The sequence below is a fragment of the Hippocampus bargibanti genome, linkage group LG08, assembly GCF_051943395.1.
Source record: "Hippocampus bargibanti isolate YZ-2025 linkage group LG08, ASM5194339v1, whole genome shotgun sequence".
Classification (NCBI taxonomy): domain Eukaryota; kingdom Metazoa; phylum Chordata; class Actinopteri; order Syngnathiformes; family Syngnathidae; genus Hippocampus; species Hippocampus bargibanti.
This window is the reverse complement of record NC_142741.1, coordinates 22,086,136-22,111,480: the sequence shown is the minus strand read 5'-3', so window position 1 is coordinate 22,111,480 and position 25,345 is coordinate 22,086,136. Positions and strand designations below refer to the sequence as shown.

The window sequence follows — 25,345 nt, the reverse complement described above, 5'->3', positions numbered from 1 at the left end:
TTTTCCTTTTCTATTAAAATACAACATATTTTATTCAGCGTGCGGCTGCTATGGTTGGAAGGTTTTCCCGGCCCATTCTCTTTTCATGCGCAACATAAAAGGAGAGAAAAAGTTGAATCGCAGTGCCAGTTGTGACTCTGAAGAAAATCTGACATCCTGTTATTGTTTTATGCGGCTTTGTCTCCGTTACAAATACGTGTCACCCACTCCAGCAGCTGCTTTGCACAATCATTAGTGGAGCAGATTTTTTACGTCTTCTGTTGAATCGGTGGGATAAACGGATTTGGTGTGTTGAGCATGTATTTTTCTCTCGCGTTGTCCTCCTTTACGTACCGATGCATCATAATTACCCAAGGCAACGATGCTGAGCCCACCCCTGTGAACATTTGTTTTACTTGCCCTTTGATAAGAATATCTGATGTGGATGTACAGCCTTACATTTGTTAACAAAGGCAGACTGAATAGATGGCAGGCAGTGGGCGGGAAGTTTGAGCAGCGGTGTCCAACCTCCAGCTCAATGAGCCATGATGCTTTAATTGCCTGACATTCTGTCAGAGCTACACCCCCACCTTCACGCCTCCCCACATCGCCCCGGAAGCCCAGCCAGAAATGGAGATCATGAAACTCCATCGTGACGGTAATAACAGCATCACAGTTTTCTCAGCGGAGTGATCAAAGTTCAAATGTTTGAGATAAAGAGAGACACATTTGATTTTGCACTGGTTCCAGGGCCTTTGTGTCGTTTTTATAAACGGTCCGCAATTGTCTCAAGATAGACGGCGGTCACACAAAAAAAGTCAATAGACATCTGATTATTTTCTTAAATGAAATAAATGATGTAATCATTTAAATAGTTTGCCCTCAATAAATTCAAACAACCTTCACAAAGGAGGCATCACGAATTTGAAAAGTCGCTTGACTTCAAGTTCAAACTTCTAAACCATTACAATGACGCCCGTAAGCTATAGGGGACACCATGTGATAACACATTTTTCATTTGTGGAAGCAGCGCTTCATACATTACACTGTGTGTATCCGGTATAGAAGCACAACCAAAAAAAACATCTTCCTCACAGAGACGCTTTGGGGGCTGCTATGATGTAAATTAGTCCTCGTATTAGCAGTGAAGCAACATAAAAAAAGAATAAAAGACAGATTGGGCTGATTTTTGTCATACCTGAGCAATCGAGAGACCCAGAATTATTTTTGCAATGCATATAATCACTCTGTTAGATTCATAGTGGAAATAAGTAAAATAAACCTAAATAATGGAAAACGAGAAGAGGAATATCACATTGTGTTTTCATACAGTAGATATGCCTTTTACGTTAATGCGACCAGTAGAACTAAACACATTTTCCTGATGATCATTTTGAAAATAAGGTGGTTATGTACTTTTAAAAGTGAGAAAGCAAACATAAAACGTTCTAAATTTACGGCTCTGTTCATTGTTTTTCTTTGTGCTTGACTTTTAGCCTCCTGTAATGGCATGTCAAATAAAACTAAACCAAAGAAGACATACACAATCATTTACCTGTTCACTTCGGCTTCATGTGTATCGTGATAATATTTGATGATAATATTTGGTACATGTATTTTTCCCCAGATTTTCTTCGTGTCTTATTTTAAATTTTTGGAGTTATTGGACTTAGGAGGTCTCAGTGTATTTTCCATGATTTCTGTTTTCATTGTTTTCATTTCATTTCATTTCTGTTGGAGTCCTTGTTTTGCCTATGAGAATGGCCAAAGATCTCATTGCTGACAAAATATAGCTCTTTTTTTCTTTGTAGAGACATAATTTACTACCGTCTCTCTGCGCTTGTTTCCCTGCCATCCTTTGCCATGTTTAACATTTTTTATACCGCTGTAAGAGGCTTCACATTGTCAGTGGATAATCAACAGTGGGTACCCACCGTGTATTTAAGCACACATAATATAGAGTTTGCCCCCCCAAAAAAAACAGAACGTTCAAGACAAACACAGTGCCTCCCTTCCCTGATATTGTTCGTCACTCATTCTTGGTTCCATAAGGTTTTGTTCAAGTTGATAGAATTTGCTTAAATTTCCCTGTCACTGCATTTGTCTACATGGCCTATTAAAACAAAGTTACTAATTATTGATGCCGCGATCACCCACCCTCACCAGATGCTCTGTGTTGAAAAATAGAAAATGTGTTACTTACAGCAATATCCAAACCCACATATTGACCCCTGAGACACCTGGCCTCTAGTCAAAATAAATATTCACAATATATTTTGCTGCGGGGCATCTGTCACGTAAATACTGTAGATAAATACAAAATATGGAGATCCAAGATAAAAAGTTTGCTCCAGGAAGCGGAGGTGGAAAAAACACGAAGAGTTAGGTTGTCAAAACAAGACTTGCAAATCTATATTCACACAGGCCTGCAGTTTAAACATAAAAAAGTGCAATTAGTTTATCAACTGCAAATTTGGCCATTTGAAATCTCACCAGAAGAACCTAGCCATACGTTTGAGCAACAATAATAACATAACACAGATAAAAAGTTGTGTATTGAGTGGAAGTTAGCACACATTAGTAGTGTGAATGTTGAAATGGTCCGTGCCTCCAAACCACAGGTGGCAAAGTCAAGGCCCCAGGGCCAAATCTGGCCCACTACATCACTGTATTCGGCCCGCGAAAGCAAATCAAGCATGTCAAGTACTGCTTGATGCTTGCCAAAGTCCGAACGAAAATTTCAAATTGTCCCATGTAAACCATAATAATTTTAATTATATTTTACTTCGAATTTAAAAACTAGCTTTTCATTAACTCATTCGCTGCCAGACATGTGCAAAAATGTGTCCATTCCAGTGCCAATTAAGGTTTCTGTCATCGTCACTCGAATTCCAGGACCCACAGAATAGAGCTTTAGGACTACATAAACATTCCATGCAGCCTAAGAAACCTTAGACTGTCTTCTTTCATTAGAAAAAAAATATTCCTAAATTATATGGGTCTGGAGTTATATGAAAAGAAAAGAGTGTGGTTGTGCATAATACAATGCAATACATACATATTGGTTTATATAGCGCTTTAACAACAGCTGAACCAGAAATACGCGCTAACAAGGAAAAAAGGAATATGCTGCCCCCTTGTGGAAGGAAAAAAAACATTGCCAGAGCCCATTGCCAGCGAGTGATCCGCACCCAAACCAGAATAAAACAAAACCCGAAGAATGGAATGGGAATGGCACTCTACGTCATACTTTCAATTCCCGATTCAAATCGCAATTGTTGTGCGGTATATAGGTAATATGTGGAGAGGATTAAACATTCTAATGGCTTCCAAAATTTTATAACGGCCCCAGAGAGGAAACCGTAACTACAATGTGGCTTGCAGCAAAAAAAAAAAAAAAAAAAAAAAAGAGTTTGGACGCCTTGCTCCAGACCCTCTATTCATGGTACACAGTTTTACCTGTCCCAAGTGTCCTTTCAATGAGACACGCCACATGTGGCCATCGGGTCAAGGTTCAAAATTAGGTTCAAAAAAGTGTAGACTGGTACCTCTGCTTACAAAATGGATTGGTCCTGAAAGAAATGTCGTACCTTGCACCAAATCTGAACCAAGATCTGTTCAGTTTAAAGGAAATGTACCCTGACCAAAAATGTTTAAACCACCGCTAAACGTCCCACATCTGCCACCATTAGTCATAATACTCTTGGGATTTGGGCATGTGGGTTTTGGAAAAACCTGTTTCAGGAACCGCAACACCAAAAAAACTACTTATTTGGTCATGGCAACCACATCCTGAACATAACAGTGGTCACAGAATGCATCCCTACAGAACCACAAAAAAAATAAAAATAAAAGTCAGCCACCTTTAATTTCCCTCAGGGATTAATAAAGTCTGCTTTAAATTTGAGCCAGAAGGCAGAAGTCCTGTTGCTTCAGTGCAATAAGGTGGTGGTACATTGAATCATGATTTTTCACTCAGCAAGACTTGGTGCAGGTTTTCTGCATGCTTGCCTTTATTTTGTTCTCTTATGGCCTGCTCAGTGTGATTTATGATGTGTGCTTGACCGAGCTCAATTCTTGTTCTTATTGGATATATTTATGATTTGTTTATAATTTGATCTGTTGAGTTTCCTGAGCTGCATGCCAACCATCCTGTTTACACCTCAAGTATAGCATGTGTTGATTTAGCTATCTTAACGTCACGTTAAATTTATGTCTCTCACTTTGCTCTTTCTCTCTGCCTGATGTGCTCAGGAGGAAACACATAATAAAACATCCGAATGTGGTTTGTGAAGTGAGGGGAAAAAGAAACAACAAAAAAATAGCCACTCCTTTCCCAAACATCTTAAACCTGACATTATACGCAACCCAGAAATATAATGCTGCGTCAAGCCACTGGGAAATTTTTGTACTGGATCCAGTTTAATGGACCTGAAGTCAGCCTGTCACTGTCCACAGTTTAGCTCTCGCCAAGTTGTTGCACCTAGTGGGCCATGTAATTATGTAAATTCCAAACATTCTACATGCTTCTTCATAGACCATGAGGGATAATTTGTCTATGAACGCACATGCAGCAATTGTGGTGTTTAATTCAACCATCGCAGCTTTTCAGTGAGGAAGTGTTATTTCGAGGCATTACCTCTACTTCCCTGGAAATGAGTATTACTTTCTAAATGGGGATAGTCATTATTGCTTCCGAGTGCGGGCTAACCACCTGTGAGTTTACATTTTATTTACCACAAGAAGGCTTCGGAAAAAAGTCATTGCTACAGTCGGACACTGAGCATTTTTGCCATTTGTAGGCTGAAAGTTGGGAACATTTGAACTTGGAAGATGGAATATGCTTTGCAGGGATTTATTTTTTTTCATTACACATTACATTAGATTAGCCTTTGCCAGGATAAATGCCTTGCATGCTGGGTCCGAGAGGACAGTAATTTCATCTGTGCTGTATGTCATGCATATTAGCATATTTGACAATAAAGCTGACGTTGACTTTATTAGTCTCACAGTTGATGGATTTACATTTCGCAGCAGCAAAGTTATGATATATGTTTGCATGGATTACTACACAGATACCTTGTGATACAGTGTTGCACTCATGTAAATAAAAGTAACCGTAGCAAGATTTCAAAACCATCCATCTATTTTTTGTATGTGTTTAAGGTGTTTCAGTTCGAAAAATGTCCTCAGCCTTCGCACCAACTGAGAACAAGCCAAATAATAGTGAATGGAGATCATTAGTTTGATTGGTGGTTGTCAGGTTTAAAAACTTTTTAGAAAAAAATATTGTCATTTGACCACTCATGTATTCATACCAAAGTATGGCCAAAACAGATGCCAACCCAAAAATCTGATTTGGCAAGTTAAAATGTTTCCAGATTTAGCTAACTGCTACTACCAAGTTAGCATGAGCACGTTAAGATAACATGCAGCTAACCTCTTGAAAACAGCAATGTACAGCTCAGTAAACACAAGTTATTTTGTTTGTAGCAGCAGTTTTTCAATGAACCAAAAACCCTGACATCCAATCTGTCACGTTCACTACCATGACCTCCCAGATGCACATTCTGTGAGTTTAAAATAAGAGCATAGTTCCCGCTGTGCAGGTCACTGGCACAAAAGACCGGACAGCACAGGGAATTGACGAGAACTGCATTGATTTTAAATGCTTGCCAACAAAATAGTCAAGATAGCAGAAGGAAAGATGGAATTGGTCTTTTGACCTCCTTTTTTCTCGCTGTCAACGTTCTCTCAATGAAGTCCGGGAGTATTTGAGATTAGGGTCTGGGACTCTTGTGGCAGTCAAATGCACTTTTCTTTATCAAGGTCTGAATTCATTACTTGACCATTTCTTTCACAGCCAAAGTGTACTTCCATATTTTGTGTGAAATGTTCCAGTTAACAGAGGAAAAAAAATAGATTCAGTTCAACACAACGTATTTCAGCTGCTGTCATGGCAGCGGATGCCATTGTATGATAACCTAAGAGCAAGAAAGTTCATCACGTTAGTGCACACTTTTCACCACATTGACAAACTTTAACTGCAGTTAATTCGTACATGTTCAGCCCTGGAGGGGCAGACCAAGAAGTCCAATACGGGCTACACCCACGCCGAAAGAAATTTGCAACTCAAGGGCCAGAGCAAAAAACTCAGGACAAGGTGCGCTTAACCACTGAAATTAGCATACTGCTCTTGAGCATTACAACACGGTGTGTAGGCGTTTGCAGCTTGAGTAAATAATATTGGAAATGCCCTTGCAGTCAAAGAACTATCTAATATATAACCATTGGTTCTCACTATGTCGTTGTGGCATCACCAGAGATCCTCAAATAATATGCAATTAATTCTTCAGAATTGTTGCACATAAAGTACTTCAGAAAGATACGGTACACAAAAAAAAATATCAATTACTTCACTCATCTTAGTACTTTGCCAATAAGGATCTCTGATATGATTGTGTCTAGCTCATCTCTAGGGGGTTTGGAGTTGGATCATAACAGGTTTGAGTCATTGTTTGAGAGATGCAACTCAGCTTGTTGGCTATAGTCTTGTTGAGCAAGGCATCATCACCACCACTAGCTCATTTTAAGAGGCTCTCCCCACCACTTTTCACTCTGATTCTCCTCTCGCATGTGTGCAAGGAGAGTGAAAGTTTTATTTCCTCTTCAGGAAGTACATGTATATTAACTTCAATAAATAAATTCATTCACTGCCATTCACGAATGTATTCAGGAATTGAAAATATGACGTACAGAGCGCCATTCCTGAATTAGTTTTTTCATGCTTGGGTGCCGATAAAGCGCTGGCCATGGCCTATTGCAATGTTTTTATTTCCCACAAGGGGGCAGCATTTCCCTTTTTTCCATGGTAATGTTTTGTTCCAGCTTCAGCTGTTGTCAAAGCGCTGTATAAACCAATTTGTATGTATTGCATTGTATTTTGGACAGCGGCCCTCATAACTCTAGACCCATATAATTTCGGAATTCACTATTTTTTCTGATTGAAGAAGAGAGTCTAAGGTTTCTAACGCTGTATTGAATTTTGATGTAGTATTAAAACTCAATATTCTGTGGGTCCTGGAATTCAAGTGACAATGACAAAAAACTCTGGAACGCTGGAGTGGACACATTTTTGCACATCAGCTGGCAGTGAATTAGTTAAAATTATATTTAAAAAGTAATTTTCATGACTAAAAGGCAATATGAGAATATGACTTTCTCGCCTTGTTTCACTAAAAAAATCATTTATACAACAATCCCTGGACACCCAAAATGTTCAGAACACCTGCCGACACAATAAAATTGCAGGTGACAAGACAGCAAGGCTATTCCCAAACGAATAACTTCCTGTCAATCAAGATAACAAACCGTTGTTAAGATAGAATTGCTACGCCAACAAAAACATCAGTTTATTGCTGCACAGCATTGACCCCCAAGGAATTTCACAATGTATCCAAATTTCTAGTATGAAACACCTTATCAAAAAGCTGTCACATACCTTCTGTCCATCCTATTCCAGAAAAAAAAAAATATATATATAAAGGGAGATTTCTTTTTAACTTCAGTGCTTGGTGCTAAGGTACGAAATGCTCCAATTTGAGACATGGAGTAGACATTCTCATGTGAAGGAAAGGACGAGTGAACAATCTATTTATTCAGAGCACACGGCAGAACGGTTTCATTTAAAGCATTATTAAGTATTAAATAAGGGCCAAGTGTTGGTCTATACTTTATTTTATATATATATATATAATATATATATATATATATATATATATATATATATATATATATATGGGCTACTGGAACAAAGCGGAGATGGACGAGATGCGATAACATGGCTCTGTTGGAATGCTACTACTCAAGCAACCCTAGTCAGAGGGGTTACATGCGGAGAATGGGGGCTGAATGGTTACTTCGAAACCCACAGTCACGGTTGACCACGAAACAACTAGTAGCTCAGTGTTCCAATATCCGCAAACGGCAATTGCTATCACAACTTGAGATTGATGAGGTACAACACAAATTCCGAGGTGAAGGGCCCCAGGCTGCCACATCACAGGAAGAGGTTCAACCAGAGATTGGGAGGCAAGCCCCAATGAATAATGAGATTGGGAAGCCAGCCCCAATAAATGAAATGCTGAGCGAGGCAGCAAATGACCTGAGAGATAAGATCATGGCAAGAATGAAAACTGGGCAACGAAGGCACCGATTACAACGGCTATGTGAAGTACCACCTGAAAGTCTCATGGAAACTGTGAATGCAGCACTGAGAACGATCCCGACTGCAACGATCACGGAAACCAATGAGCTGATATACACCTCAGCATCAGTGATCCTAGACATGCTTGGCTACAAGAGCAACCATGATAGCCACGAGATTCATTACCCACCATGGAAAAGACGGTTGGAGGCCAAGATCAAGGCGGCTCGGAAAGATGTGAGTCAATTGACGGAGACCCAGAGAGGTGTGAATAAAAGGCCAATACCCAAGAGGTACATGCAGATAACCATACCTGAAGCACTCGAAACTGCCAAACAAAGGCTCCAGGCCTTGGCAAGTCGCCTAAAGAGGTACACGAAAGAGAATGAGGCCAGAAGAATAAACAGGCTGTTCGCAACACAACCTGCGAAAGTGTACGCTCAGTGGCAGGGTTCTAACAGCAGAGCAGACCCTCCAAGGCTGGAAACTGAAAGATACTGGAAAGGCATATGGGAGAAGGAGGTCATACATAACAGCAGTGCACAATGGCTGGTGACTCTGAAAGAGGAGCACAGCAACCTCCCTGAACAGAACCCAGTTACCATCACAGCGGCAGATATACAAGGAAGAGTCTCAGGTATGAAAAACTGGACGGCACCAGGCCCGGATATGGTCCACACCTACTGGCTAAAGAAACTCACAGCTCTCCACGAGCGCCTAGCAGCACAAATGAACCAGCTGCTGATGGATGGGACTCACCCAGGATGGCTAACCGAAGGGCGAACAATCCTGATCATGAAGGATTCCTCAAAGGGTGCAGTTCCTTCCAACTATCGGCCAATAACCTGTCTCTCCACAACATGGAAGCTCATGTCAGGCATCATTGCGGCTAAGATAAGTGGACACATGGATCAATACATGAGCAAAGCACAGAAAGGCATTAGTAGAGATACTAGAGGTGCCAAACATCAGCTGCTGGTTGACAGAACAGTCGCTCAAGACTGCAGGTCCCGACATACCAACCTGTGCACAGCCTGGATTGATTACAAGAAAGCATATAACTCGATGCCACACACATGGATCAATGAATGCTTGGAGTTGTATAAGGTCAACAGGACCCTGAGAGCCTTCGTTGCAAACTCGATGAGGATGTGGAAAACCACACTTGAAGCCAATGGCAAGCCACTAACGCAAGTGTCCATCAAATGTGGCATATACCAAGGTGATGCACTCTCCCCACTGCTGTTCTGCATAGGACTGAACCCCCTCAGCCAGATAATCGCCAAGACAGGCTATGGATACCGCCTCAGAAATGGAGCTACGATCAGTCACCTCCTCTACATGGATGACATCAAGCTGTATGCTAAGAGCGAAAGGGACATAGACTCCCTGATCCACACAACCAGGATCTACAGCAGTGATATCGGAATGTCATTCGGGCTGGAGAAATGTAGTCGGATGGTGACTAAGAGGGGCAAGGTAGTTCACACTGAAGGGGTCTCACTCCCTGAAGGAACAATAGCAGACATTGAAAACAGCTACAAGTACCTCGGTATACCACAGGCCAATGGCAACCTCGAATTAGCAACAAGGAAAGCGGCTACGACCAAATACCTCCAGCGGGTGAGGCAAGTCCTCAGAAGCCAGCTCAATGGCAAGAACAAGACCCGGGCAATAAACAGCTATGCCCTGCCAGTGATCAGATACCCTGCAGGAATAATAAGGTGGCCAAAGGAAGAGATTCAGACCACAGATGTTAAGACCCGAAAACTCCTCACCATGCACGGAGGGTTCCATCCCAAGTCCAGCACCCTGAGACTGTACACAAGCCGTAAGGAAGGAGGCCGGGGACTAGTGAGTGTGAGAGCCACTGTCCAGGATGAAACATCCAAGCTCCATGAATACATCAAAGAGAAGGCTCCAACGGATGATGTACTCAGAGAATGTCTCAGTCAATGGGGAACAGAGGATGAGGTGCTGGAAGAGGGACAATCATGGGAGGAAAAGCCCCTACACGGGATGTACCACCGAACCATAGCAGAAGTGGCTGATCTCAAGAAGTCCTATCAGTGGCTAGAGAGGGCTGGCCTAAAGGACAGCACAGAGGCACTCATCCTGGCTGCCCAAGAACAGGCCCTGAACACCAGAGCCATAGAGGCAAGGATATACCACACCAGACAAGACCCAAGGTGTAGGTTGTGCAAAGAGGCACCTGAGACAATCCAACACGTAACTGCAGGGTGTAAGATGCTGGCAGGGAAAGCCTACATGGAGCGCCATAACCAGGTGGCTGGCATAGTCTACCGAAACATCTGTGCGGAGTATGGACTGGAAACCCCAAGGTCAAAATGGGAAACACCTCCCAAGGTGGTGGAGAATGACCGAGCAAAAATCCTGTGGGACTTCCAGATACAGACTGACAAGATGGTAATGGCCAACCAACCAGATATCGTGGTCATAGATAAAGGGGAAAGGAAAGCCGTTGTCGTGGATGTAGCGGTGTAATCGGACATTGAGGGCACAGAGCCAAAAGCAAGCAGAACATCATGACGGGGATCTTGTAGTGCATTCACCTGTAGTTTGTAATCGCTGATAATAAGTTTCTATTTCTGACTGTTTGTTTTTTATCTCTATGTTAAGTCTCCTAATTCGCAAATTTAGAATTTTCCTAGTATAATTTTGTTGCATTTTATCGGCTAAGTATCCGGGTTCCAGGGGTGCTTGCTTCAAGCATTTAGGAATTAACCGGCTCTGTCTACATCTAAGATTGAATCTGAGGTGGTTCTTTAAATCAGCTAATTTAAAGGTGGCCTTTTCTAAGTTACGTACCAGCAGAAGGATGTCTCTCCCAAAGTTGGCAGCAATACGTCTGTTATGCTGATGAGGTGATACCGGGGGGAGTGGGTGTAATAGGCCAATCATTAGTCAGGAATGTAGGAACCATCAGTGGGGCCACAGGGGGGGGGTCCCGCGCCCCCCCCCCAACCTGAGAGTAGGGACCTATCATAGCTGTGTCCGGCGCCACCAGGTCTGGACATTAGGGATATATAAATGGGGCCGATACGACCAGTCAGACTTTAGTTCGCTGGCGAAGCCTCTTGGATAGGAGGCGAAACGTCCGAAACCTTCACTTTTGTACAGATGACGGCTGAAGAAATCTGCCAATTATTAGAAATCTGCCTTAATACTACGTATTTTCAATTTCGGGAAAAATTTTATAAACAAATCCATGGTTGTGCTATGGGCTCACCAGTTTCACCCATAGTGGCTAATCTTTACATGGAAGAGATGGAGAAACAGGCCCTCACATCCTTCCCAGGGACAAAACCTAGACACTGGTTTAGATATGTGGACGATACTTTTGTCATAATTAAGAAACAAGAAATTCAATCCTTCACAGATCATCTCAACTCTGTAGACTTCAACATTAAATTTACTCGTGAGGACATTCAAGAGAACCAACTAGCCTTCTTGGATTGTAAAGTAATTATAAAAGAGGACAGAGCGCTAAAAACAGAAGTCTTTAGGAAGGCTACGCACACTGACCAATACTTACTTTTTGACTCTAACCACCCTTTACAACATAAACTAGGAGTTATCAGAACCCTCCAGCATAGGGCTAAACTAATACCAACTAGCACTGAAGGTAGAGAAAAGGAGTCAAAACATATCAGGAGAGCACTCACTAACTGTGGGTACCCTCAGTGGTCATTCAACAAATGTCAGAAAGAAAGAATAGCGAACGAAACCAATAATTCTCAAGATTCTAAAAGGAGAGGAGTAGCAGTACCGTACATTGCAGGAGTTTCTGAAAAATTACAAAGAGTCCTTTGGCAACATAAAATTCCTACTTATTTCAAACCGATAAACACGTTAAGGCAAAAATTAGTGCATCCAAAAGATAGGCTACCAAATGAAAAACAAAGTAATGTAGTTTATTCCATACATTGTAAGAATGAAAATTGTAAAGAGCAGTACATTGGGGAGACTCAAATTCTCAAAAAAAGACTTTATCAACATCGCAGGGATAATACTAGTGGGCCTCAATCGGCAGTACATTTGCACCTAAAAGCTAGCAACCACTCATTTGACTATATATATATATATATATATATATATATATATAATTTTATATTATTATATTATTTTTTTGCCTCATGTCACAGTCCTGCTGGACCAGATTTTCTGAAACCACCCACCAGGTGCCTCGTGGCCTCAAAGTTCTGCATTGAAATTTCGACTACACACATGAATGTTTTCATTGAAACTGACCTTATTTTACTAGATATCTGGTCATTCAGAAAAGTGGGACGTGGACAGAAATTCACCACAGACGTATGTGTCCACTGATGGCTGGATGAAGAAAGAAAACCCACATAACTGTTTAAAAAATTGAAGCTTTTCAGTAATTCCAATATGGCGCTTTGCCATAAATTAGTCATTATTTAGTAAAGTATTACAAATATCTGTCCAGTCACAATGTAGAACAATGAGCAGACTGAAAAGCTCAGTGATGTAATTGTGTCCAATACTGTCTTGCATGTAGATCATTCATTTTAGTCATCGTGCTAATGAGGCACGTTGGCCCTTTAACACTCCGGGCTAGCTGCTTCTCAGGGGAGCTCTTTCCACGTGGCCCATTGATGATGGCTCCGTTCTCTGTGGAGCATCGCTTCCCTTTAATCATCCCTCTTGTTCATACTTCCACTGTCGTCGCCCAGGGCGAGTAACAAGTGCGAACTACGCACTGTTTCATCAATATTCTCTCTTTTCTATTTCCTTGCCGCAGGATTGTCGTGTGATACATTTTCCTCACAGTGATGGACTGGGCTGGCCTTACGGGGTGACTGTCACGGGACTTAAATAATTTGAGGCGATTCGATGTAAAACACAATACTGAATTTGACCTACACTGAAAATATGGAATAGAACAAAAAAGGGAGGAGGGGTGTGCATCAGGCAACATGGCAGTTTTCTCAGTGTGGTTTTAGCCCAACTGTAGCGTTACCAGTAGGACTAAAATTGCATTGTATTGGCCTTCATTAGTCTCGCAGTGGAGAAAATCAAATTTCACAGCAGCAAGGTTATGAAGGTAATTGAAAAGGAAAAGAAGAAGTAGAAAAACATACAAGAGCTGCTGTAAACGCAGCCCCTCTCGCAGCGCCATCTTGAAGTCAGTTTCCCATCAGACACATTGACGTCTGCAGTTGAATAAAAACATATTTGGATCTCTAATTTTCACACCTGAAAGCTGGATGGGCACTGTCGTGACACACATGTGCATTCTTCACAAATAAAACATAACTTTCCAATACTACCATGTGTCTCTTTTAAACCATGATACCATCTCTCTAAATCCAGCATGCAATGTGATAATCCCAATCAAATTCCCGACGGAGTAAAGATATGTTAGCCGTGTTAGCCGTCTTCTATTTTTGGAATCAATTTTTTTTCCCGTCCTTTTGTGCATTTCAACACAGAGATTTGCTGTCACGTTAAATTAAGGGCACGGTGTCTCATTTCCTGCAACACACGTGAGTGTTGAAAATACCGTTATGTCTCAAGGGTGTGACAAGATCTGCCGTTAAAAATTGTTAATGGACGGTGAGCAAATTTGACAGCAAAGTCGCTTGACGACGTGGCAGCCAATCCAATTTGTGTGTACATTCTTTGAGGCAGCGTTTTTTTATCACATTGTCTGACAAGGGATAAATATGCATTAGTTAAAAGGCATCAATTGTCTCTGAATCATACAGTTTTAGATGCTGTGCTGAGATGTAGGCATTGTTGTATTGGTTTAAAAAAAGAAAAAAGAAAATGGACCAACCTGCAATCTCAAACTGCAAAATAACAGAAAAAAAGCAACCTCACTTTGTCAAGTGTCCAGTCGCAGGAAGAGGCGCGGTAACGATCCCACGGGACTGTCACAGTCCCCGCTGTCAGCGGGAGCTATTAGAAAGATGGACATCCGGCACAGGCAGGAGCTTTGTTGTGTTCTCCGCTTTAAATGGTGTTTGTAGTCTCTCACTATGACAGATTAACACTGGTTTGTCATAATGGGAAGTGGAGATGGCAGGGGGGTGATTTAGATACTGTATACCTTCATATCAAGGAGGCGTGTAAATGTTCTGTCGTTATTCTCATGCCGTTCGAGCTGCATGGTGAAGTCACATTGGAGAGTTGGCGTTGATTGATATTGATCGGCCTGCATCGACATGCGGTCATTCGGCTTACATTCTATAGTATCTTCAGAGAAGGACATTGAGGGCACAGAGCCAAAAGCAAGCAGAACATCATGACGGGGATCTTGTAGTGCATTCACCTTTGACTCATGGCCGTGATTGCTTTAAAGACATTGAATCCAGTATAAGATGAAATTTATTTTTCATGGAACAACAAAGCCAAAAACAATGACACTTGTCGACTTCAATCCATCCATTTGCTATAAGTCTGTGGTTTATCCTCAATGACATTTTGTTAGAGGTGGAGTGCACCCTGGATTGGTCGCCAGCCATTGTGTATAGAGACAAATAATCATTCAAACTCACATGTGTGTCAAAGGAATACATACAAGTAGAAATCAGTTACACGGGTGAAATTTATGAACAAAGTAAAATCCCCTTTGGATGCATTTTCTCACAATGTCGTGATGTCTAAAGACGAGGAGCAATTTTCCTTCGGTCTGGGTGGGATGTTAAAAGTGTTTTTCTCCTCGATTGTCACTGACAATAACTAGTGTCAAACCTATTCAATATTTATGATGGCAAATCCTTTCATGTGTGTGGTCAAGCGTGATTGTGATGCCAAATTGAAAGCTGGCCAATTAAGAAGCAGCCTGTGGAAACTGTGGAAAAGTGGCATAAAATAACCAAAAAGCAAATGCAAAGATAATCTCAGTTTGCTTTATTTGCATATTGTTGCTACCTTGTGAAGAACGTGTGTGTCAAGTTATGCCATTTAAACCATTGTATTTCCATCAATCTGGTTTGGATTGTATTAGCCTTTATTAGTCTCGAAGTGGAGAAATTTACATTTCACAGCAGCAAAGTTATGGAAGGAAGAGGAAAGTAAGGGAAGAAGTAGAAAAACAAACTACAGGAGCTGCTAGAAAGGCAGCCACTCGTGACACCATCTTAAAATTAAAAGAACAAAAAACAATATAACAAAATAATATGAAAGCACAAAGACATTCTTTCAATTGTATGCACTTTCAGCACCCTCTTCAAGGTGAAATGTGCACATCTGCTACAAGCCAAATGTTTAAAGCAAACGCAAAGCTGTAGCATCCGTTGATGAAAAGATATTGTCTCAAATCGCCTATCCCACGTATCCGCTTAGATTCCAAGGCGCGACAGTTCCACATACGCATCGGCGCTCTTCGCTGATGCTCCGTTCTTCTCATCGGGGGCTCCTCAAGCCATGCATCCATCCAGCCGCAGACTGTCCAACAGCACCGACCTTTCCGCTGAACAAAGCGGAGCTGTGAAAATGCTGCCCATTAAGGGCGCAAAAAAGCACAATCGCCCCAGAGCTGTCCAGCAATGACAGTGAAATGGCACCAACATTCCTCCCAATCAAAATCGGTGCTGGCATATGCAGCTGAAAAAGTGCAACCACTCAGCACAGTCTCCTCCTTGATGAATTTTGTGGCCAAAAATGCTGAAAAACAATCCACACCATTCCACGTGACACACAACAACACAAAGTCACAAAAGAAAACACACACACAAAAAAAATTAAGGCTCATGACGGCTGCCTACTAGGGCTTTTTAAGAGGGTTTTAGCAATTTGTAATGACCAATGACAACATTTTGTTTTTTGATTGTCTGTTTGACATAAACTGAAAAATATGTTTTGCGTATGGACAGCAACAATAACAGCATATCCTGCATAAAAAAATAGCGGTTTCGGCTTGGAGTTGTTAATTTGTAGTCTTGGAACAAAAGAAAACTGGATGATACAAATCTGTACATCTGAAACATTCAAGGTTTATTGTCTGGGCCATAATTTATCAAGAATCTGTTGAGAAAGCAGGGCTATTCTGACCATGTCCTGTGAGAAACTATTGCATCCCTCCTCAGAGCGGTCACTGGTCAGCCCGAGGCCTGGCGGGGGTCTGGTATGAGCTCCGCCTTCCTCCCTGACCTCTGTAATTGAGACGGAGGAAGAACACTGCAAACGCGTATCAAATGTAAAACTATTTTAATGCAGACTGCTGTCATGGTTGCCAGGGAAAACAAATCCATTGAAGAGTCGTCTGCCCCTCGAGGTTTTGGTGGCGAGGCCTGCCACGGACTCTGTGATTAAAAGGAACATGCACTAATTTTGATCCAACCGGGAGCCAAAGTAGAAACTCAGTGTCAAGCGGGCAGGACATCCCGAGATAAATGGTTATTTAAATAGATACTGAAAGAGGCAGAATGCCAGTTGGAGTCGCTTTGTGGAGGAGAAACTCTAAGGGTCGTGCGTCAGGTTTTCGTCAGATGCCCTAAAGTTGTGTTTCCACCAAGCAGTACAGTTCAGTTTGGGTTCACCACAGTGGGGTTTAGATCCATAAATCCCTATCAGGCTTCCACCGCCGGTTGCGCAGGTCGGATGCACACAGCTGGGTCAACTGCGTCAATCGTATGACACCATAGCGGCGAGACAAGATGTAATCGGCCAATGAATTATGGTAAAGAGATAAACACGGTCCTGTCCAAAAGCAACAACATGCCTTGCTCTACGAAAGATGACCACAGTGCCCTACTTTGACGAGTAACCCTGGCAAACCTAATCTCTCATGCCAGCTTCCTAACATCTGTCAACCTTCTCTTTGAATCTCTTGATTTGCCAAAGATGGCTGGGATGGGGTCCAGCACCCCGGCGACCCAAATGAGGATGAAGTGGTCTGGAAAATGGATGGATGGATGGATTTTACACATTAGCAAATACTTTTCAGTGATCACAGACGTCCGCTATTTAGCATTTTTTTCCGCCAAAGTGATATTTTATATTTTCATATGAAAGTTTTTTTATTTCCGGATACAACCGCTAAAACATTCGTTTAGAAGCGTGATAGGATGATCAGAATGCATAGTGCTTGAGTCGGCATGCTTTCGTGTGTTTTGGTCGATGTCAGTTGCTTCCGTTGACAATACGGATCACTCGGGAGTAAAATACCGCAAGACTGTGCGCGATGAAACGAGAAAACAAATATGGCAGCTCCCTTACCGCACTTTTTGCCAATTAACGTGATAAACATCATCACATTTTTGGTACTGATATATTTAATGTGTTCATCGTATAGACAGTGTAGGTTAGATATATATAAATTTTGTTTTGATGTAAAGCTTACGTGCACGTGTTCCGTGTGATTGCTCGCTCGGGAGAGCACACGACTTTTCACATTGTGAAAATGTCGTGGAAGAGAGATATCCTACACATGAGTGATAGTGGAATGGTGATGTATTTTAATGTACGGATAAAGAATTCGTGGGATTGGGCATGGTTAGGAAAACAAGTCAACGGATGCCCGCTTACAGATTTATTATTCCAAACATAAAAATCCGGGGGAAGCCCGTGGCAGTCTGCGATGGAAAAGTGATCAACTATGGTGGCAAAGGTTGGCTGTCACTCAAACACTATTGTGAGGGAAGCAAACATGCAGAGAAAAAAAAAAGTCTGAGAAAGCAGAATTACAAACTCCAAGCTGAGTCATTAGAATTCATCAGTCTAATTAAGGACATTATGGTAGGGCATGATTAGAGATACAGTACTAGAGATAGTATATTACTGTTGACCTGTAGTAATACCATGATTTTAATTATGATTTACAATACTAAACTAACTTCAATGAACCTGATGGGGGATTGCCAAAGTTGGTGGAAAAACCTCTATAAACATCATAAATGGTAATTATGTAGCAGATATTTAATATGCAATCTTGCATTCGTACATCTACAGCCCCTTTGACCCCCGGGTGATCTTTTTCATTCTCCTCTATTTTAATTTCCCTTAGCTGGAATCCCTGACTTTTTATTTTTCAAATGTACAGCCATATGAACAATATATTGTTATATAATAATATACAATTGTATTTTTCATCACTGAATTTTAAAAAAAGTACATTAATCCTGACTCTGACTTCAGCATTGCCAAAAATCAAAGTGGGCCCAGATTAGTTATAAAAGACTTGATTCAGAGTTGATTTTGCATATTATTGAATGCCAAGACTTGACACTCTTCAGGTGCTAGACACTGATTATATCCCGCTGTGCTGGAATTCTTGACATTCAAATTCTTCCACACCAAAGATATACAAACATGTCTTGATGGACTTTATGCACATGGCTCATCAATAAAACGTCTTACCCTCATATTGTTCTTACAAAACTGGATGCATCTGTGATAATTAATCGATTGGTTACAAGGTGTTTCTAACTGCTTTACGACACATTGTATACTCTGGCTATACTTTCATTTGAAAGTCAGATACCTGAAAAGGTCACAAGAAAGCTGCCCGGCACGAGTGCTGAGCTGAAAGGCAGGCGCCATTTCGCATGCAGAGATCCACATTGAGTGATGTCTGTCTGTGTGTGTATGTGTGTGCGTGTGTGTGCACATGACAAATATTGGAAGAAAGGCTGCGAAGCATCTGCACACAACACGCCGACTCTAAGAATGCAAACACAATTATCTCATCGGCTCATGCTGTTTTTTTCTCCTCCCTCCATAATTAATTATTTTCTGCAAACACATCCCCGTGTCTTGTACAGTTTGTCAATAAATAGTGTTCTGTAACAACCAATACAAGTTGAATTGGGGGGTAAGACGGTTGAAATCGCTTCAGCTCTCATCAGAATCAGAAAGCCTTTAATAGTCCCACAATGGGGAAATTTGTAAATGCTTTTACAATAAACTTTTAAATTATGTTTATGGCCTAAAGGTAAAAACAAATCTTCTTAAAATGGCTTTGCAAACACATTGTCTCTTACAGTTTAATGCAAGAAGTCAGAAGGAAGAACAGGGCAGCTTTATTAGTGATGTATCACCCATGCCCTACTTTTTCTGAGATTTAAGAGAAGCAGAGAGATACCATACTTCTTAGAATAAGAGGATTTTTGGTGGAAGATCACAGGCCGTGAAGCTGTGGAAACTTCGCCTTCCATTAGGACAAAAGGGGTGCTGAAGAGGAAAAGAGAGAGGCAATCACAGAACACAATGAAGTCGTAGATGCGTCATGACAGGCTTGCTGCACTTCTTCTTACCTCGTAGCCACAGGAGGATCTTCAATTGTTTGATAAACACGTAGATTAAAGCATAATCGGCAATCACTCACAAAAAAATTAGGATTTGACCCTTTGTTTGTGTGATGGAAACCTGTTGCCTTTTCTGTGCTTGAGGCTGAGAACTGCCAAACCTCTAGCTGATGTCAGTGGGAGTCTTTTCCAGCTGACTTTGTACAAAAGACTGGGAACACTTTGGACTTGTAGCCAGCCAGTCGTAGGGCACATTTGGACGAGCCATTCGCAATTACATTGTAAAATTATCTAAAAACTAGAATGCATGTTTATGGAAAGAAAGAAAGGGGAGGAAAGCCAAAGATGGGGGGACCCACACATAAGATTTTAACCTCAAACCAAAACTCAGATGTACATACCGTGAGTTTATGACCTCCTTGTTTCAGAAAGTCAATTGAAATACTGCCTTGAATACCAATCCATTTTACAAAGCGCTCTATCCTCATTGGTGTCGCGGGGGGTGGTGGTATACTGGAGCCTATCTCAGCCATCTCCAGGCACTTGGCGGGGGACACCCTGAACCGGTTGCCAACTCCTGTATTTTGTTTTTCTACTACTTTCTTTCCTCTTCTTTTCATAACTTTGCTGATGTGAATTGTGAAATGTGCTAACCACCAATGAAAGCTAAAGCTAAACAAGGTCACCAAAATATTACAATTACCTGTCAGTGCACCCCAGAATTCCCCGAATGTACGATGTTGACTGTCCTTTACTGTATTTTAGGGAGATGGGGCAAGAGAAATAATTTTGTCCTTTCATACCTCGCTCAGCCTTCTGCGGTGTTATAGTGTTATCTAGTGGAAAAGGCTGGTAACTGCGTGCATTGGGGCTCTTTGCACTTAGTTATTTATGGGGAATGTGAAGCAAAGAGGGAAGGAGTCTGACCTTTCCCAGAAGCATCTTTATTGTTCTGTGAAAATGTTTCCCTTCTTGCATAAACGACCTCCATCAATCATCAAATGCATAAACGGTTTCCCCCGGCGCTTGATTTGTTTGCCACTTAATCCCACTTAGAATATGTCAAGTAAAGCATTTGACTTCGCACCGGAGTGCAGGAGGCAGCATTTAAGCATTGTGCTGGTGAAATACAAGAGAAACAAAACTACAAAACTACTAATCATCATGATTAGCATTTTCAAGCATTTAGCTTGAAATTGATTTAGCATTTATTCATCCATCCATTATCGAACACTTTTAGCCTCACAACTGTCGCAGGCATGCGGGCACCTATTCCAGTGTGACAGCCAATCGCAGGCCATACAAAAAACAACAATCATTCATTCTCAGCCTCATACTTTGAGACAATTTAGAGTGTTCCTTTAACCTCCCATGCATGTTTTTGGAATGTGGCAGGAAGCTGGAGCACCCGGAGAAAACCCCCACACGCAGGCGAAGGAAAAACATGCAAAACCCACACAGGGATCAAATCCTGCACATGTGCACTGTGAGACAAAATTATTATATGTGGTTCAAATTTTGTCTCACTTATTTTTAGGTGAGACCAGGGCTCTGGAACCTTTTTGACTAAAATAGCCATGAACCTAAAATAGTTAGAAATGTTTTTCAGTGAGAGCCAAACATACACACACACTGACATTCGACTGTTTCGTCGAATGTATTGTTTCATTGCAAATTAGAATCAGAACATTTTCTCTCCACAAAGGCGAATACTTCGGTTTATTCAATCTGAAGTGAACGATAACATTTTTTACTCGTCAGGCTTATTTAAAAGGGATGTTTACCAACGGCCAGTATCATCCAATCAAAATGGCGCTTTCAACTAGCTGAGGTCACTATCATCCACTCAAAATTGCGCTTTACGCCAACTGCAGCCCAAACAGGAAATGAACAGCGAAAAAGCAAGAATATGTATTTAGTTTTATCGGCGAGCCAGATGCAATCATCATAAGAGCCATATATGGCTCGCGAGCCATAGTTTCCCAACCCCTGGATTAGACCCACCTTGAGAACTGTCCAACATTGGGGCATTGGTACCAAACACGTTTATGAGAATCTTCTTATGGTAGACCCAAATTTCACATTTTTAGGGCACCGACTTGGGAAATTATCCGTCCATCAATCCATTTTCCGTACCGCTTAGTCCTCATTAGGGTCACGGAGGGTGCTGGAGCCTGTCCTAGCCGTCTTCGGGCACTAGGCAGGGGACACCCTGAATTGGTTGCCAGCCAATCGCAGGGCACACAGAGACAAACAAACATTCACACTCACACCGAGGGACAATTTGAAGTGTTCAATCTGCCATGCATGTTTTTGGAATGTGGGAGGAAACCAGAGAACTATGAGAAAACCCACACGGGCCCGGGGAGAGCATGCAAACTCCAGACAGGGAGGCCGGACCGCGTCTTGAACTCATGACCTCTTCGCTGTGAGCCGGCGTGCTAACCACTCGACTACCGATCCACCCATTGGGAAATTAAAGTTTCCAAAAATGTCATGGTATTGAGTCATCAAATTTTGTCGTAATTTCAACAGAATATTAGTTCTTTGACATTGATGAAGTACCGTCCATGTATCAAGCAAAAATGGCTGACTTTCGTTGTGTTTTCCTGGTGAACAATCGTACGAAATTTCAAGAACAATTCAGTGAAACAGAATTTTTTCTGAACATTTTATAGACAATTCGGGTCTTCAAAACGCTTTTATATTGTCAGACAATAGGCTGCAGCCCACCTGCAAACCTTGAGGATTCGTGTTCTCTGTTTTTGCATAATCACCCAAATGTGTCAGGAAGGGCATCCCACGTAAAAGCCTGGCCAAAACAAACATGCGGATCAAACCTGAAGATGGAGGTCACTGATTCGCTGTGGCGACCCCTTGAAGGGAAAAGCTGAAAGGAAAAGAAGAAGACCCAAATGAAGCAACAATGAGACAAGGCATCCCAAGTCGGGGTGTAGTTCCCCTATTTCTGCATATTTGCATCAGTAAAATGTAACTTTTCACTCTGGTTTCAATCCACATCTTTTCACGGACCCTGCAGATGTCGAGTAACATTAAGCTAATCTTGAACGCGCAAAGGTCTTTTTTTTAGTTCAACATCGCCAGATCATCAATCTGCGGCACCAAAGTGCGACTGTGGTGACCCTCTGGGCAGCATCAGAGCCGCTGAGGTGCCTTGGCATCAGCGTGACAGGATTAACACATCAAAAGCGGCGTGGAGGCCCACAAGCGGCGTGGCGCGCTCAGCACAGCACCTTTCATGTTCTGCTCAGGTTCACCGCAATTTCACAAGGCAACCTGCAACCCAGGAACCCCCCCAAAAAAGATAATATGGCCAGCCCGTCTTTATCAGGCTATAGCGAAATATGTCACATTTTTGCTTGGTGAAAGTTTGGAGTTGAACATGCTCAAGTCAGAAAGTGCATCGTAAAGTGTGATCTGGAAAAATGTTTGTCATTGCTGCTGCCCTGCCTGGTTTAACATAACATGTGTTAGCCTATGCACTATTTGACCCACTTGTTGACCTGATTCTTAAAATGGCTTTACACAAATGCACAAACTCTGTCCTAACCCACGGGACCACAAAAGTTAATCAATTGTATCAACTGTACCTTTATGTTTCTAGATATCATATAGATATCATAGATATCATATTCCGGTGGATAAGGCACACCCAAAAGCCTTAATTTTCTTTAAAAGACGACCCCGCGGATATGTGAAGTAATATTGAGCCACAACAGGTCTCGCAACTTCTGTCATCAGCCATCGACTCCATTTCCCCCTATAGAAGAAGTAGTGTGTAACCCATTGCCTCTACTGTAGCGCCTTATAATGTATTGTGCCTTATATTTGGAAAACTTTTATATATTCATATATTATATTTGGGAAACTTTTGCCATTAATTGAAGGTGCGCCTTATACTCCGGTGCGCCCTATATATGGAAAAAGTTTATAAATATACCATTCATTGGAGTGCGCCTTATACTCCAGTGAGCCTTATACACCAGAAAATACAGTAGTTGGATTTGTTCGTTTAAGCACAAAGTCTGTGACAAAACGTTAATTTTCTATCTATTTTTTAACAGATAAAGCAAACCCCAGGATTTTTGATATTTTTATTTTGATCATATCTTCCAGTTTCCATGAAAACGCAACTATTAGCCTTCTTTGTCCTCTGGTTAAAACAATTCGATGATTGTTATGCTACCATCTTGCGGGATCTTGATGCTTTGATCAAGTAGATTGAGGAGGTTAATGTACTGTATTTTCCAGTGTATAAGGCGCATTGGAGTATTGGATGGGGGATATTTAAACTTTTGTCCATATATAAGGAACAACAAGGACCACCGAAAAATATCAGGCACACCACATTATAAGGCTCTACAGTAGGGGCTGAGGTTACGCACTATTTCTTATACAGGGGGAAATGGAGTCTCTGGCTGCTGAGATGAGACCTATTGTTGCTCAATATTACTTCACATATAAGGCGCACCTCCATATAAGGCACAAGGTCATCTTTTGAAGAAAATCAAGCCTTTTGGGCGCACCTTATACACCAAAAAAAACGGTAACACATAATATATAATATTTATTTATTTATTTATTTATTTATGTATTTATTTATTTGTTTGTTTGTTTGTTTGTTTGTTTGTTTTAGACATTTAGTGGACCACAACCTTTTTCATTTTACAAACACAAAGTTGACCCACAAAGATTTTGTGGGTCAACTGTATTCTATAGTGGTAGATTTTTCGGTGGTCCTTGAGGTTTTTTTTTTTTTTTTTATCAGTTGCTTGGTCCTTTACCCGAAAAAGCCGTATTGTAAAACCATGCTATGATGGCAAGATTTAAAGGTCAATGATGAACAAAATTTCAACCCAAGTTGTTGTATTTTTGTACATGCTCATTTAAGGTCCCAAAGGGTTACTTTAGGTCGACACGATGATGAAAAATAAGCCTTCAGCAGTCAGTGGCCCTGCTAAATGTTTTACTTAACGAGCTTTTTTATTTTCCTCTCTCTCTCTCTCTCTCTCTCTCTCTCTCTCTCTCTCTCTCTCTCTCTCTCTCTCTCTCTCTCTCTCTCTCTCTCTCTCTCTCTCTCTCTCTCTCTCTCTCTCTCTCTCTCCCTCTCTCTTTCTTCTATCTCTGCTTAGGTTGTTGACATAAAAGAGAAACTCAAGCAGTTCAAGAGATTTTGGTCCAGTCTGCCTGAGGAGATGTGTGTGGACACCAGACTGTCTGCAGAGAATGCAACTGATGACGAGTGCTGGAATGGACACACCAAGGGGAGGTAAAAGGCACCTCTAGCGGTTATGGAGGCTGCAGTATCCCCATTTGTGTTGCATTCATGCTATAGAAAAGTAGGACATTTTGCTGTTTAAGCTTTTGAATTCTGACCTCAAAACATTTCCCTTGGATCAATCTTTCCACCCGTTTCAGATGTCTGAATAGTTTTAAACATTTAAGGGGGCGTATTATATGACGTTTACTTTTAAAAGTTTCTCAAATCATTTTAAACTATAACATATTCTTTCTTCTCTAGTTTCTCAGCATACTGGGATATATTAATGTTCATTATTGTCCTCAGTCCATTATTTATCTTTGACAAATACTGTTTAATCATTTCACAGCATTCACACACAATTTCCAAGAAAATCCCAGGTGCTTTCAAACCTTTCGTATCTGTTTATTACCAAGACTGACGTGTGTGTGTGCGTGTGTGTGTGTGTGCGTGTGCGTGTGCGTGTGTGTGCGTGTGCGTGTGCGTGTGCGTGTGCGTGTGCGTGTGTGCGTGTGTGTGTGTGCGTGTGCGTGCGTGTGCGTGTGCGTGTGCGTGTGTGTGTGTGTGTTTTCCGAGTGGAACAAATGGTGTACTGGCTAGCAATAGTAATGAAAGTTTACAACAATCCTCTGCTGTTTT

General features: G+C 41.5%; 1 protein-coding gene across 2 annotated transcripts in view; it reads left to right on the top strand.

Moving 5' to 3' along the window:
• gpc6b (glypican 6b) overlaps window positions 1-25,345 on the top strand; it is a 104,096-nt gene that overhangs the window by 74,284 nt on the left and 4,467 nt on the right. For both annotated transcript variants that reach the window (XM_089002293.1, XM_089002291.1), the window contains one exon: window positions 24,579-24,715. In XM_089002293.1, coding sequence (XP_088858419.1) covers window positions 24,579-24,715 — 137 coding nt within the window. The remainder of the gene's footprint in view (window positions 1-24,578; window positions 24,716-25,345) is intronic.